The sequence below is a fragment of the Dysidea avara genome, chromosome 4, assembly GCF_963678975.1.
Source record: "Dysidea avara chromosome 4, odDysAvar1.4, whole genome shotgun sequence".
Classification (NCBI taxonomy): Eukaryota; Metazoa; Porifera; class Demospongiae; order Dictyoceratida; family Dysideidae; genus Dysidea; species Dysidea avara.
The window spans coordinates 4742016-4758070 of NC_089275.1; the positions used below are offsets into that span (position 1 = coordinate 4742016).

At 39.5% G+C, this 16055-nt stretch overlaps 2 protein-coding genes across 12 annotated transcripts; one reads left to right on the top strand and one right to left on the bottom strand.

Moving 5' to 3' along the window:
* Positions 1–5953: 5953 nt before the first annotated feature.
* Positions 5954–12445, bottom strand: LOC136253444 (uncharacterized). 10 transcript variants are annotated; one of them, XM_066046119.1, is made up of 22 exons: positions 12069–12445; positions 11795–12001; positions 11674–11745; positions 11553–11624; positions 11432–11503; positions 11185–11256; positions 11064–11135; positions 10938–11009; positions 10827–10889; positions 10461–10774; positions 10212–10267; positions 8017–8137; positions 7806–7947; positions 7621–7742; positions 7475–7546; positions 7354–7422; positions 7254–7295; positions 7133–7198; positions 7039–7077; positions 6956–6985; positions 6138–6164; positions 5954–6084 (listed from the first exon to the last, which is right to left on the bottom strand). In XM_066046119.1, the coding sequence occupies exons 2-22, from the start codon at positions 11814–11816 to the stop codon at positions 6028–6030; spliced, it is 1674 nt and encodes a 557-aa protein (XP_065902191.1). In that variant the 5' UTR covers positions 11817–12001; positions 12069–12445; the 3' UTR covers positions 5954–6027. The 10 variants fall into 10 exon arrangements, with proteins under 10 accessions (XP_065902191.1, XP_065902197.1, XP_065902193.1 ...); XM_066046125.1 differs by having other exon boundaries at positions 8017–8086; positions 12069–12444; XM_066046121.1 differs by having other exon boundaries at positions 7996–8086; positions 12069–12441.
* LOC136253447 (zinc transporter ZIP3-like) lies at positions 12326–15603 on the top strand. Of its 2 annotated transcripts, none has more exons than XM_066046130.1 (5): positions 12326–12806; positions 12856–13136; positions 13188–13430; positions 14766–15001; positions 15052–15603. In XM_066046130.1, exons 2-5 carry the CDS (start codon positions 12953–12955, stop codon positions 15463–15465), a joined length of 1077 nt encoding a protein of 358 aa, XP_065902202.1. In that variant the 5' UTR covers positions 12326–12806; positions 12856–12952; the 3' UTR covers positions 15466–15603. The 2 variants fall into 2 exon arrangements, with proteins under 2 accessions (XP_065902202.1, XP_065902203.1); XM_066046131.1 differs by having other exon boundaries at positions 12894–13136.
* The last annotated feature ends 452 nt before the right edge of the window (positions 15604–16055 follow it).

Genomic DNA, 16055 nt, shown 5'->3' on the forward strand with positions numbered 1-16055 from the left:
ATACCAATTACTTACCTTCCGGAGCATCCACCATACAAGTAGCCAACAGCTAAGTTTCCCGCCATTTGAGATAGATTTTAAACTGAGGTTAACTGTATCAGGCTAGCTCCAAAGGGGTGGAAGGCAGGGGCCGGAGGAAGGCAAGAGGCTATTTAAAAAATTAAAGAAGAAGGTGCAGGGGTGATAATTATTACCCCATAATTATGTATCAGCCCAGTTCCTATAGATATTGTATTCATCACTGGTTTTAGTCAACTGAAAAGTAACAAAATGGCACTTTTGATCCACCTGCAGCTCTCCATTGCAATGACTATTAATGTTCTTAATCACACGATATTACAACATTCAAGATCTCACAAATGTGACGTAAGCCATTACTTCAGCTTTGTGTGATGTAGGCTGACTTAAGCATTTCAGGTAACCAAATTACTTTACATGCACCTTGTTGTTATACATGTTGAATGAATTGCATATTATCTAACAAGTATGGATGGTAGTAGTGTTTAGTAGGGTACCCGTATGCACCAAAATACCACTGTTACCTTTATGGAATAGTCTTAGTGACATCAATTCAGCATTTACAACAAGAAAATGCAGACAACTGGAGATTGAATTTTAAAATACTTGAAACCCAATTTTGGTCCCCTTGCCTGCCCACATTCCTATCTGACCGCATGTAGTCACAAGAATAGAGACCAAACGAGGCCACTATTTCACTCTACAGTAGCAAACTCACAAGTGGCATGTGTTTCCTCTGGTTCCGACAAGTGTTTGCCTTCTACTACAATTTGCCTTTCTTTTATGTTCTAGACCACTTTACCAAAAGCTATGGAATGTTAATTGGTCATGGCTTAATAGAGGATGCACATTAAACAATTTTTTCTATGATATGTATGTCTAGAACTGTCCATTCATTGTAACAAACGTAACTGCAACATTAGATTCTACCTCCCACAATAAAATGTTTCTAGGCATGCTTATAAATGAATGAAGTGGCTAAACTGCTGTTGGCGAGGGTGACTGCTTGCCCACAGCTGGCTATTAGCCAGCAATATGCTTGTAAGAGCATGGCACATTAATGATTGAATGTGAGATTTGTAATGGAGGTCTTTCTGCTGGCAGGTCTCTAACCATTTAAAAACCTGGTGGATTTAAAAGACTTCATTATCTACCAAAGATCAAAGCATATTATGTATACCATTATTTAACACTGCTTTGTTACCCTGCTATAGCATTCAAGGACACTCAAATTCTGCTTTATAATTCCAACTGAACACATAACTGTAGTATGATCATAATGACCTCGCCAATCAGTACTCATCATAGAGCAGGTGATTAGTCCCTGTACAAACTTGTATGTTTTCGAAGTGTCTCACAGGCTCATAATCCCTTGGATTGAAATGAAACTTAGGCATGCGTGCACCATCTATAGAACTACAATAATTTAGTTCAAATAGAGTGAAAATCTCATGTTCACTGGTGAAGATATGGCTTCAAGAATGAAGTTGCAGTGAAGAATCAGCCTGGAAACACTTGCTTAGAAGATCCTACTCTATCAGTATCCAGTGAAGTGACCAGAATTAATCTTTAATGACAGTGTATATTATAAAGGGCAATAATGCTATATTGTGATTCTGTTATGAGATAGTTTGCTGGGCCACAACTTACTATTACAATTAACTCTGCTTCCGTGTACTCTATGGCAATTGCTAATGTGAGTGATATAGGTTAAATTTTATCAAAACTCATGTGTAAGATGAAATACAGCTACTTGATGGCTCATTTAAAATGACCACAACACACTACTGAGTCAAAAATGTAAGAAGAGAACGGCTTTGCAAATTAGTACTCACCGTAGAACAGGCAGAACACTACACAGAAATTCTACCCTACCACTTTCCCCCATCCACACAGGTACACACAACAGAAAAAAATCAGCCCGATCTATGTAAGTCTAGTGGTCAAAGTCATCTTCTCCATACAAAGAAACCATACCAAGTATTATTGACCCTTCTCTTGAATAAGCAAATGTAAACCATATGAAATGCTTATACTACTGCAAAAGGCTGTACAACAAGGACACTTTAAAAATTCTCAACACGTCTTTGATAAAAGGGACCATTGAGGACTGGTACTAGAGACAGTCTTTACAACAAGGACAAATTCCCAACAAGTCCTAGAATAAAAAGGACCAGTGGAGACTGGGACTAGAGAGAGTTTTTACAACAAGGACACTTAAAGAATTCCCAACATGTCCTAGGATAAAAAGGACCATTGGGGACTGGGACTAGAGAGGGTATCCACAACAAGGATACTTAAGGAATCCCAACATGTCCTAGGATAAAAGGACCATTGGGGACTGGGACTAGAGAGGGTCTTCACAACAAAGACACTTGAAGAATTCCCAAGGATAAAAAGGACCATTGGGGACTGGGACTAGAGAGAGTCTTTACAACAAGGACACTTAAAGGATTCTCATCATGTCCTAGGGTAAAAAGGACCATTGGGGACTGAGACTAGAAAGAGTCTTTATAACAAGGAGACTTAAGGAATTCCCAACATGTCCTAGGATAAAAAGGACCATTGGGGACTGGGACTAGAGAGGGTCTTCACAACAAGGACACTTGAAGACTTCCCAAGGACAAAAAGGACCATTGGGGACTGGGACTAGAGAGAGTCTTTACAACAAGGACACTTAAAGGGTTCTCAACATGTCCTAGGATAAAAAGGACCATTGGGGAGTGGGACTAGAGAGGGTCTTCACAACAAGGACATTTAAGGAATTCCCAACATGTCCTAGGGTAAAAAGGACCATTGGGGACTGGGACTAGAAAGAGTCTTTATAACAAGGACACTTAAGGAATTCCCAGGGACTACTTGGACTTGGGACACAATAGGTAAATAATACCAGGACTGTATTGGGATGTCCTTTTGTGTCCTAGGTCTTGCAGGAACTTGGGACACAATAGGTGAATAATACTAGGACTGTCTTGGGATGTCTTTTAGCGTCCCAGTTCTTGCAGGGACTACTTAGACTATAAGTGAATAACACAAGGACTATCTTGGGATGTTCGTCCTAGGTCTTGCAGGGACTATACTGGGCTTGGGACAGTATGGGTGAATATAGGTTGGGATGACTTTCATTCTCTGATAGGACAGAAAGGATTTGTCTTGGGACATTCTGTAATATCAAAGGACAAAATAGGACAAAGGGATTTGTCCGGGCAATCCTAGACATTTATGGTATAGCTATAATATAATATTGCAAACTCACAGTGAGTTACGCCAGACCCATACATTTATGTATATTCCTAGGCAGAGGCTATATAGCTTTGACACTATGAAAAAGGCACGTAATTATTACACCCTGAATGTGTATGCCACAATTTGTATGATGTTTGGTAGCTCGCCTCTTAAGAGCTTCTGTTCGAGTTTCCTCATGAATAAGAAATTGAACTTTAACTTGAAGCATGCATTGTGCACTTAGCATTATAGCAATAAAGTTTAACTGGAATACTATACTAAAAAAACAACGTTAACCTTCAAGTCAAGATTATGTTCAAACAATAAAGGTTTGACATTAACACTTATCAACAGTTCAGTCAGTTCTCTAAAAGAGGATCTTACTTTAGCCAGTAGAAGTATAAATTAGTTTGTTAAAGAGGAGCTTGAGAGCCGGTATACTGCATGGCAGAAGTATAAGAGTTCATAAGTGAAACAGTGTGTCCTATTGTGCCTGTATAATTTAAGGCACTAAGTCAAGTTCCTCTTTGTCAGATCTCAATGGTAATAGAGAACTGTTGATTAGTGCTGATAAGGCCAAGCCTTTATCATGCAAACTGTAGTATCACTTGACTTGGTATACTTTCCATGCAAGTATTCGCTGTACACTCTCTCATGCACTTCTTATAAAACAGGCAATGGAAACATTGGAAGTGGAAACTGGGAATGTATGCAATGGCAATGGGAGTCACCTTTCACAAAGAGCGACCATGCACCCTTTTACATTTTTAGCTAATCACTCAGCTCCAAACAATGTATTTCAGCAACCATAAGATGTCTGGTCTCAAATTTTGGTCCACACTTTCACTCAAGTCATCAGTCTAAATAAATCAGTTAATTTGTATCAGAATTTGTCATACAAATTAGTGGAATTGTCCATACAAGTGAGTGTAGTTCACTACATGACATACATATACTGCATCACAGAAAAAAATGCAAGATGAACTAGCTTTTAGCTATATTAGTTCAGCCTGAGTGTTTTTTTGATTAAGTCACAAAATTTATGTACATGCATGGAGCTTAGTTAGTTATTATTACACTAAGTGGCCTTTGTAGGTCTTAGCTACATATCTTTGGGGCCTAATTACAAGGTGGTCTTTAGAAGTGACCACTAAAAGAGTCAGTATCCATATTATAATGACGATTTGACCATTTCCATTTTTATCCATTCTGTTTTCTGTCTCCTCTTGGTCACTGTATATTTAGTTTGTTAATAGTGCCTCATATCATTCATGACAGTGGATAATGTTGCAGTTTGGGCATGGTAGTATAAATGTTCTCGTCATGCTGAAGAGAATGCGTGAAAGGAATATATACATAGCTACAACTTTGTATGTGATGCACATGGATCAGTCCCCACTTTCTAGCTTCCTCCCGTGTACATAGCACTTCTAGTATCAACACATGTCATTGATTCTGTTATTCACATCAAAGCCATATACATGCAGTATACAAGGATTGTGCATGTGTTGCAATCTATTACACATTTCGGGGAAACACCAAAATAGTCCCTATAACCACATTACAAGCTAATCATGATACACTCTACTATATCACTTGCAGCTATTATAATTATCATTAGAGCTTTACAGTACATGAAACATGGTCAGCATTGAAGGCATGACAGCAACTATGTACTGCAGCTTTTGGATTACCTAACCTACGGTAGTTAGCCTACAGCAGAAAAGAGCCTAAGAAAAGAAGAAAATCCCTTCTACCTCAGGATTCGAACTGCAGACCACCCAATGTTTAGTTGAGCACCACACTCAGCCTCCTCCAGCACAGTAAAAACAAACTAGTGAATGTCACTACTAAATGTAGTGAACGTCACTACTAATGGCTGCCACAATACTCACTATTTTGTGTAGTGACGTTCACTACTAAGTTTGTAGTGAACGTCACTACATTGACCACCAAGTAGTGACGTTCACTGCAAACAGTAGTGACGTTCACTGAAAAAAGTAGTGACGTTCACTACAAAAAGTAGTGAACGTCACTACTTAAAAGTAGTGAGTATTGTGGCAGAGCAATTCACTACTATTTTTTTACAGTGAGGAGGGAGTGATTTTGTTTTTAAAGTCTGATAGCAACTACATGTGCTGCAATCTTTAAATACCTAACCTAACAAACCAAGGATAGATCCTGGGGTGCACATTCAGACAGCCAGTGCACTATATATACCCTCCTTTTTACAGAATCACATTAGAGCACCCTTTTCCTTTTCCCATCCAGCTAAAGGGAGGCATACCTTTTCCTCATATATCATAATTTTAAACAGTAGCCTATCCACTAACAAGTTCTCTGATTCCATTCCTGTGTGCACTTTCCTAACCAGTATAGAGTATCACAGCGAAACTGGTAGTCTATGACGACCTTGTCCTTGTACGTATAACATACCGTCGTGGATTGGTTACGAGTGGATACAGCGTTCGTATCAGATTTCGTATCATCAGTCGTCTTGCTTCGTCGTGGGACCATTTCTTGGAGACGGAATTCTGTCTGGCACCGTAACAGTAGCTCTCTATCAACACCCAGTACCTCCGTCGCGGTAGTATCAAAGCATCCTTTGCCGTATCAGCAGTCCTCTATTAACACCCAGCAACACCGTCGCGGTAGTATCAAAGCATGCTGAACTTCGTCCCAGTAAAACTAGATCCCGTAAAACTAGCCATTTTCCGTATAGGTATATTAAATTTTCCGTATACTAGATATTACATTTTCCGTGCATTAAAAAGAAATAAAATGTTAGTCTGAATCTTCAAATATGGCAACCACCGGATCAGCCAAATCAACTTGGTGTACCTAGAAATATGCACCAAATAACCACTTATTTCAACAGCAAAAAATTTACTTACAAGATTTGGAGGTGTTGCATACTGACCCTAAGGAAAAATAAATAATTTAGCATATACATATAATTTTGTACAATGTCTCAAATAGCGGGCTGGATGTTTCTTTCAAGCTACTGCTAAATTCACCCAAACCGCTAGCATAAGTGGAAAATGGTTACAAAGGTACTACAATAAGGATTAACAACACGGTTGTGGCTACACTTGTACAAGGCACGTCCCATAGGCCAACTTATGATGCATATTTGTGGGCTATCAACTGCCTTCATAGTTGTAAGGTTTCCAATACCATGCAGGACGCCCAGCCACTACACCTTACTAGGTGTTCAATTTCATAAGGAAGAAAGGAGCCAAGTCCTAGCGGCTTGCTTCAATTCCTTCATGAGTTATGATGGATTACACGTTACCTTCTGTGGCTTATTTTTCACATACTGTAGACATGTACAAATTCATTATTTCACTCTATTGCTGTTTTCTAAAACTAAGGCTAAAACTTTGGACATCCCAGGCCATCGGTTTTTCTCTATATATAACCAAGAAGTTATTATAAAAAGTTTCAGAAAATTGCAAAACTAGCTGTGCTTTTGGTCACATATCAATAATGTATGGATGTAGCCAAGCTTTTACCACACAAACTCAATCTTAACATTTCAAGCAAAACGCCTTAGATTTGCTGTTATATTGCCAAAGTATCAATCAACAAACTTTCTTCTCAAACGTTAACATGATGGTAGTGTATAAAGCAATCCCATTGAAATAACCCAATATTCAGTATGCAATGCTTATTATTTACAGTAATGACAAATTATACACAAACAACTCACCTGCTGTGATGGCAATGATTCTTCATAGTGCTACAAAATCAATAATATGTAAATGTAAGCCTAATCGACACTTTGACACTTACGTTAATGCAATGATCATTGTTATCTGGTCGTTGACTGAACTGTAATACAACCAGTTAAGGTACATCACACGGAAGATTTTGTAGGTTAATTTACCTGAAGATAGTACTGGTCTTGTGGAGGCTGTATGTTGCGAGCATAGTACGGTGAAGGTGAATATCCCTTTGCAATGTGCAGCTAAACTAAACATATGAACTTTTATACTGTACACACATACATCTGAATAATCATCTTGCGGCAGAGGATAGTGTGTGAGGCTCTGAAAATAGATAATAGCCATCAGAAGAGGTTTTTGCTATGTCATACGTAGTACGTACCTCAGAATCATAAGCTGCGTGCATCTGATCATGACCTGTACCACCACTAGCAACAGCTGGATCTTCAACCTGTAGTGGTCAAAATAAAATCACAAATGATACAGCTTAGCTGTGTACACACCTGTTCCACTTCAGTATAGGAGGATTGCAACTGGTGACCATTTTGTGGTGCATCATGATAAGCAGTTGTTACCTAAAATGTATCATCTGTTACACTATACTAATTATAAGTTAACACATAGTAGGACTTATTGACCGTGCTCTCACTGCCCAAGCTGGAGCTCCCCTCGGGGCCTCACACACTAGTGGAGTAGACACTACTCTGGGCTTCTTCAATACACTTTTCACTGTCCACCTTTGATCCAGCTCTTGAATGAAGTCTTCTAGTTCTATCAGGGAGACCATAAAATCAGCCTTGTTGTAAGAAATACCATTCATGTAATGTAACTAACCAGTAGATCGCCACGATGGTGAATGTGTTCTGTAAGAGCCTTCACCGTCATCACTCTCTTCAGTCATATAGGCTGGTATGATTTCTCTCCATCTTTTCTTTTCTTCTTTCGTCGCGCATAGCTTCTTGCGACGATCATACAACTGTTTCCACAATATTGAAATTTATTGATGCACCCAAAGAAAACTAACCGCTTTCTGCCTGCTCCTCACTTTGGTGTTCCTGTCATTGGCTTCTTTAATAGCCACCCTGTCAGGCCTCACATCAGTAACTAGCTTTCGTCTACGGGATTCGTAGTAACGATGAACTGCCTCTAATATTAATAACCAACATCTATATATGTAAATAAAATATGTAATGTGTACTACGTTACATGACTCAAACAATATATACCAGTATGCCTTGCAAATCCCAGATTTTAAACAAAAAAACTATATGTACATGTTCCATCAATTTTTAAAGTATATACAGCAGGAGTTGCTAAAAGCTGACCAATTTAGTAATATGTAAATAAAGGGTCTAAGTACCTCATTAGCGACGAAACTTTAAAGCATACTATGCGTACCGTAGTCTCAATTAGGTGTAGTCTCATGAAGGTACAAATATCACCTGGTGACATTGCTCTTACTTCAATGCAGCCAAAATGTTGGCTGGTCAATCATAATTATAACCCCAATCATTCAGAAAATCACGATGCAGAATTTACTTAAAACAACCTTGAATTATAGAGGAAGATGATTTATTTTAAAACTTCAGTGCTGGTCACTGTAAATTTCTTTTGAAATATTTGAGCCAAAATTCTGCAGTTCTCAAGTGCAATGAAAAGACGACTTGAGTCACTTGACAATGAACAATTAGGTGAGAAAAGGCAAAATATGGAATAATGGAATGGCAGAATTACAGAATAAGCAAAACTTTGAATATCCCTACAAGGCGAAGATGAGACAACACTAAAACTATGCTCAGCAATTCTCAGGACGATCTTGAAATAGAATCACTCTAAAGTAGAAAAGTACCAATACTGACATTACGTAGTATCACTGCCTATATTACTGGTATCGGTACCAGATCCATATTGGCAATACATACTAAGGAGTGAAGACTTACCACATTTCCTACATTTTCAACCATCATTAAATAAGTTTCTAGTAGCAAATAACTTACAGTAGTTATGCAAACAAACTAATACCTTGTTACCAGGGCTCTTTTTAAACTATTGGCGCACACACACACACACACACACACACACACACACACACACACACACACACACACACACACACACACACACACACACACACACACACACACACACACACACACACACACACACACTCCATGTGTATTCTAATAAATGCTCCACGTCACGTGGTGCTTAAAGTGCAGTTAGGTACAAAAACTTCAGTTCTTTCTGCTGTACTAGCTAATATCAGCTATCGCTCTAAGTTAATAGCCCTAATTTATTGCAGACACCTTTCTATTAACAGGTGAAAGTTAAAGCAGGATTTAACCTTCATATTTTTTTTTTATTTGCTTAGAGATGGATGACTAACAGTTGAGGAAGATGATTAAGTAGAATAATTATTGAAAACACAGAATACGGCAAAATGCAATAGCAGAGTTGCAGAAAAGTGAAATTTGAAATCTACCGAATCCGATCTGGCTTTATATGCTCTTCACCTCATATAATCACAAACACAAGACAACAATAGAGCAATGCTCAGTGATTTGAAGGGCAGTCTTTAACGAATCGAATAATGCTAGTAGCAAATTATCGAATAGTTATTTCAGCACTATTTCAAATGCACTTCACCATAATTTGCCACTAAAATTTAAGTTCTCTTTGCTGTACTAGCTAATACCAGCTATCACTCAACATTACCTGCCCCAATTTATTAGTGTACACCGTCTTCTACGAATATAATCTCTCAAACCCTAAAGCCACCGGGCTGCTCTTCATTTTCGTTTGCGTAAGTACGGGTCACGCCCACTTTTAGAACGGCGAGATACGCATCTACTGGGAGCCTATGAGGCCTACTACGGCGTTTTTCAGTTGTAGAACACCTGAACAGCCCACTAGGAAAGCCAATTTCGAAGCCTGTGGAGAGTTGCTGCGCCGGTTTTAAACCTCGGAAAAGAAACCACCTTCAAGCCAAAGCTCACCAGTGCGGTGGTTCACTAAAGGCTTTGTTTAGCCTTAACTTGTTGTGGATAAGCTGTTTTTACCACTGAGCTAATGGTTTGCTCACGTGGGTGCGTACAGACAAACATACATAGGTACACATACACGTTTTTCGGGAAACAAGTTCAGTAAACCAGACGCGCGCCCACAGCCGGCCTTCGGCTGGCTGTGGGCGTGCGCCTGGTTTAATTACATCAATATTTGTTGTCATTTGCTATTTCGTACCTTTCTTCTAAATCAAAATCAGCATCGAATTCTTCACATAGCTTCTTAACATCTCCCTACAAATATGATCAGTTAGCCATGATAACGGTTGCAGAAGTATCAATCCAACACAAGGTAAATAAACAAATGAAAGTTTATTAATCCACCTGCACATGGCAATGCAATCAAGTAAGATGCAGCAACTAATACTTAAGCACTTACATAAAAGCTTCTCTAATATTAACTGTTAATGAATACTGTAGTACTTACACTCAAATTGGTATCGAGACGTTCATCATTAGAGCTAGCAAGTGCTTCGTCTGGTGTGGTACCTTCCTGACCGGCAGACTGTAAGTTTGCTATCTCTTCTCTCATTGACCCAACTTCTTCTTTTAAGGCTTCTACGGTCATCCTCAATGCCTGATTGTCCATGGCAAACTTTGATAGTGCTTCCTGCTGACTTTGCATCATAGCAGCCATCTGGTCAAGTTTCCCCTCAATTGCTGAGGTCACAGGTTCACTATGCTGCTCTTGTCTAGATCTCGCATAGAATCCAACCAAATGACTGTTCCTATTATCCACACCTAGTGGTACCCAAGTAACACACAGAATAAATTTGGCCTGTTGCCTTCTCACCTCGAGTCCTTGAAGTAATTTGTTGCTCTAATCTTTGAGGTGTGCCACGGTTGGCATCCATATCTATTGGAGAAGTAGTGATATGCAGAAATTAAGTCTGCGACTTCTCACCTCGGCCTTGTGGAGTCTGTGATTGAAAGCTGTGATCTGGTCCCTGAGGTGTGCCACGGTTGGCATCCATACCTAGATATAAGTAGTGATAATATTGTGTAGAAATTATGTGTGCTGACTTCTTACCTCGGCCTTGTGGAGTCTGTGATTGAATGGTCTGACCTGGATCCTGAAGTGTGCCACAGTTGGCATCCATACCTGTATATAAAGTAGTGATATGTAGAAATTACATGTGCTGACTTCTTACCTCGGCCTTGTGGAGTCTGTGATTGAAAGCTGTGATCTGGTCCCTGAGGTGTGCCACGGTTGGCATCCATACCTAAATATAAGTAGTGATAATATTGTGTAGAAATTATGTGTGCTGACTTCTTACCTCAGCCTTGTGGAGTCCGTGATTGACTGGTCCGACCTGGATCCTGAGGTGTGCCACGGTTGGCATCCATACCTGTATATGAAGTAGTGATATGTAGAAATCATGTGTGCTGACTGCTTACCTCGGCCTTGTGGAGTCCGTGATTGAATGGTCCGACCTGGATCCTGAGGTGTGCCACGGTTGGCATCCATACCTGTACATGAAGTAGTGATATGTAGAAATTATGTGTGCTGACTTCTTACCTCGGCCTTGTGGAGTCTGTGATTGAACGGTCCGACCTGAACCCTGAGGTGTGCCATGGTTGGCATCCATACCTGTATATGAAGTAGTGATATGTAGAAATTATGTGTGCTGACTTCTTACCTCGGCCTTGTGGAGTTCGTGATTGAATGGTCCGACCTGAACCCTGAGGTGTGCCACGGTTGGCATCCATACCTGTATATGAAGCAGTGATATGTAGAAATTATGTGTGCTGACTTCTTACCTCGAGTATTGTAATGGGTCATTGTGTTAATTAATCAAAATGCTCGAAGAATTGACCACTGGGATTTCTGATTCCACTCTCTAGGACTAGCCAATTTCCGAGCTGGTTGGACTGTACAGCTGGCTGTTTTAGCGGTTCAAACAACTCAAGTTGTATAAATTTTCTTTGATGGCGCTTATTTCTTGTCATCCCTCTCCAATTTTCTTTCTACAACCAATTTCACGCTCACACATAACTCACGCTCACACATAACTCACGCTCACACATAACTCACGTTAGATATCTCAACAAAGTCCTCTTCGTTTCCATTTTCGGGGAATTCCAGAAGTTCTCTACTTGCGTCCTCCTCGAGATCCGAGTCTTCTGTATGCATTAACTTGTGCCGATAATACGTAGACTTGGACACTTCTTTGTGGCAGTGATCACAAAACTGTCGCTTTCTATTTCGCTTGACTCCTAGCTAGGCTTTGTGAAGACAAAGTTGTCTCGGCCATTTTATTATCGTGTCAAACCGTAATAGTTACGGATTCTTATACGATTGGCGTATCCAATGTATCACGAAATTTATTTCGTATCCGTACGTCTAGCTCGTCTCGAGAAATGGCAGGTTTCAAGTACGGAAATCGTGTCAACTCGTAACTATTAGTGAGTTTCGCTGTGTATACCAATGACATGTTGATGCAAATATAGGCTAAGACCAAATCGGTTCATTGCATACCATGCTAGCTTGAGGAGAGCCTAGCTGCCACAGTTTGTGACACATTTTGCTACACATCAACTATTTTAACAAGTGCTTTGTAGCTAAGCCCCTTCACCGCCCATGATTTAGTGAAGAACCATAATCATTACTGCAATTTAGTCTAGTACTTTTATTAAAACTATTCCATGCCAAAAATTAAGTGCCGGAAACCTCAGAGCATGCGCGTAAATATACGGAACATGTACAACTGAGGCACTCCACCCTACATGGCACTCGTGACTACTGATGTGCAAATAATAGAGCCGTGTGGTCGTGAGTTACTGCAGTTGTATTGTAAATGTGTACTATCTAGGAAGTACAGGCATTAAGCTTACTGGTAAATAACAGCGTATGTTGAAGGTCCTTTGTGAAGATTCATCGGGCGATTCATCGAGCGATTCTGTCTGGTACAAGTCAAAATGGCGTCGGTAACCGTGATAAAATCCATTCTACTGGTTGTAATGGTTATTGTCACTGTGATTTTCGTGCTGTTACCGTTCTGTATTATGCGAATTCCGCGTGTGAAGAACAGCGACTCAGATCGTAGAAAATTCATCTTGTCAGTTTTTAATTGCTTTGGAGGAGGGGTATTTGTAGCTACTGGTAAGTATATTCAGTATAGTAGTGATGTGTGTAGCCAAGCTCTTCATATAGGCTTTCTCCATCTCCTCACTGAAAGCAAAGACAAAATGGATGAAGCTCTCGAGGATCTTTTAGAACAGGAAGTGGAGTATCCTTTTGCACAATTCGTAGTCTGTGTTGGCTTCCTCTTTGTGCTGGTAATTGAGAACGTTGTGGTGTCGTGTAAGCCTGCTTACTATGAAGAGGCATTGGAACAAATAGCACCATTGTGTAGGAGTGATTCTAAATTAAACATCCGCTTTGGATCCACAACAGGTGAGTGAGACATTTAGCTATAGCTACCTGACCTGCTCCATAAGATATGTGATGTTTGTGTAGCGCAGTGTGTGCGTCTCAATGTGTGCATGAGTGTTGCAGCATATCCAAGTGGCTAGAGCATTGGCCTGGTAATCTAAAGGTTCCAGGCAGAATGCCCGATTATGCCAATTTGGTGTTAATGTTGTTTCTATAAGCAAGAAACTGTACTCACATTGTTCCAGCCTACTCAGCTGTATATTGGGGGTGTAAACTAGGGAAGCAGCCCACCTAGCTGTAACATCGCAATGGGTACCTGGTGGTTACTGGAGAAGCAAATGCCCAACTGTCCATGTCACTTGGGTTATTGTAGAACTTTGGGTTCTGCAACAACGCAACACCGCTAAGACCTGTTGCCGGTTACTAGCCCTACACAAGGCTTAAGTGCTTGAGTGGTACGCGGGAATCTCAGTGCTAGTTTGCTGGGCAGCAATAGCTGTGTTTCACATGGCTGCCATAAGCTTTGCTCGTGCATGCATATGGTATGGTGTAGTGTGTTATACGAATTGAACATGAGGCATTCAATGAAGTACAATGCTTTGCTTCATAACACACCTTTTATAAAATTTAAAAACCAAGCAGTTGATCAAGTGTTTAAAACCTTATACTTAACCAGGTTAAGGGTTGCTTGACTTTCTTGGTGTAACCTTTCATCAGTTACTGGTTCTGCCAGAAGGGAATATGTATACCCGACCCCTTGAAACTGAGTAATTTGCACAGATATTCCTGACGTTCAGACACATACCATGAAATGCATATCATTGTAATGTTGTGCATGCATATGTGTTTACTTAGTGCACATGTACAAATTTTCAAAGTGCAACAGTAATTTTTGTGGATTAGTGAATTTTAGACTTTCAAGAATCACTTGGTTTTCATTCAGGTTACAATATAGCATAGAGCTAATTCTGGCCATGGTTGATTTTTGAGAAAGAAAATTTTGTGTAAAATCTACCAACTACAAAATCTGGTGAAATTACGTATCCTCAAAAATTTGTATATACATGGTAGAGTAGAAATAGCATACTACCATCTCACCTATGAAAATTGTCACATGTATACAGCCTAATGTCAACTAGGCCTCGCTTTGGTACTACCCACCACCATTGTAGTACTATAGATAATTTACCATAAAAACTCACATGCATACGTAACCACAGATTTCATACAAATTTGCATGAAGTGTTTTCACTGTAGTTCAATTGATAGAGAGTAATGATTTACTGTTAATAAAGTACATTAACTGTGGATTACAGTATGTAAGAGCTGAGATCTTATATCAACTTGTTTGTACAGAAATTGATGACAGAAAAGAAGAGACGACTGAGTTTGCAGAGGGAACTCACTTATTGAAGAACACTGGTATGAAGGATACTAGTGATGTAATTAAATTGCTGGAGCATGATGATGTGAAGCCTGTAACAAAGAAAAGTAACCAGAGCAACCTTCATGCTTTCACTGTGGCACTTGCTCTCTCAGTCCATTCTATATTTGAAGGATTGGCTTTGGGATTAGAGGAAGAGACAAGTCAAGTGAGTACAAATATGTTTTAGGCTGTATGTATCATTCATTACACCTATAGGTATTCCAAGTGTTTGCAGCCATCATAATTCATAAGATAATTCTGGCATTTTCTTTGGGAATAAACTTTGTCACAGTACAAGTAGCTCTGAAGAGCATCTTACTGTTAACAGCTGTCTTTGCCCTGGCCAGTCCTATTGGTGGTGGTGTGGGTATAGCCTTAGCTGTCAGCAACGGCAAGTCTGTGACGGTTACTGTACTCAATGCCGTTTTGTTGAGCTTGGCAACTGGTACATTTTTATTCATTGCTTTTATTGAGGTGATTGGATATGAACTGATCAATGTTAAGCCACATCATCACAAACATAGACTAATACTAATCCTAGCTATTCTGTTGGGGTTCTCATTATTTGCTGGAGTGTCATTTGTACCAAGTCACAGCCATGATGACCATCATGATCACCACCATCATTAAACATCATTATTTAGTATACCGTGTTGTGACTTGTAAAGTTAAATTGTACATGCAATGCAATGTTATTTTCTCCAAGCTTACATTACTTAAGTTACTCCAATTGTACAATATACAAAAAATTATTACACCACTCTGTTATAGCATCAGAGTTGCGACATTTAACAAATTCTTCACTAATGAACAGGACTATAGAGATGACTGAAATTTCAACACAGATACTACACGGTAATAGTCTAAGTAAATCAGTGGGATTGAAAGTTGTACACAGTCATGACTAGGGTGGATAACACCTCCACGATCATGGAGGCATACTGGACTTGACCATTAAGTACATTCCTGAGGGTTTTGTTCACCAAGTAATACATGTCTTAGGCAATTCAGTACATGGTTCCTTAACTCATTGGATGGCCCTGTATGAGTTCAAACAATTTAAGAGTTTAGAAATTAAAGCCCATTCATTTATATACAGAACTTTGTTCACACCTTTGACAAAATACTTTAATAGAACAGTCAATTCCACAGTTCGGATAATGGAGAGTGACTGGAATATAATACAGAATCAAAATTTATTTGTCACTTGTAAGAAACCT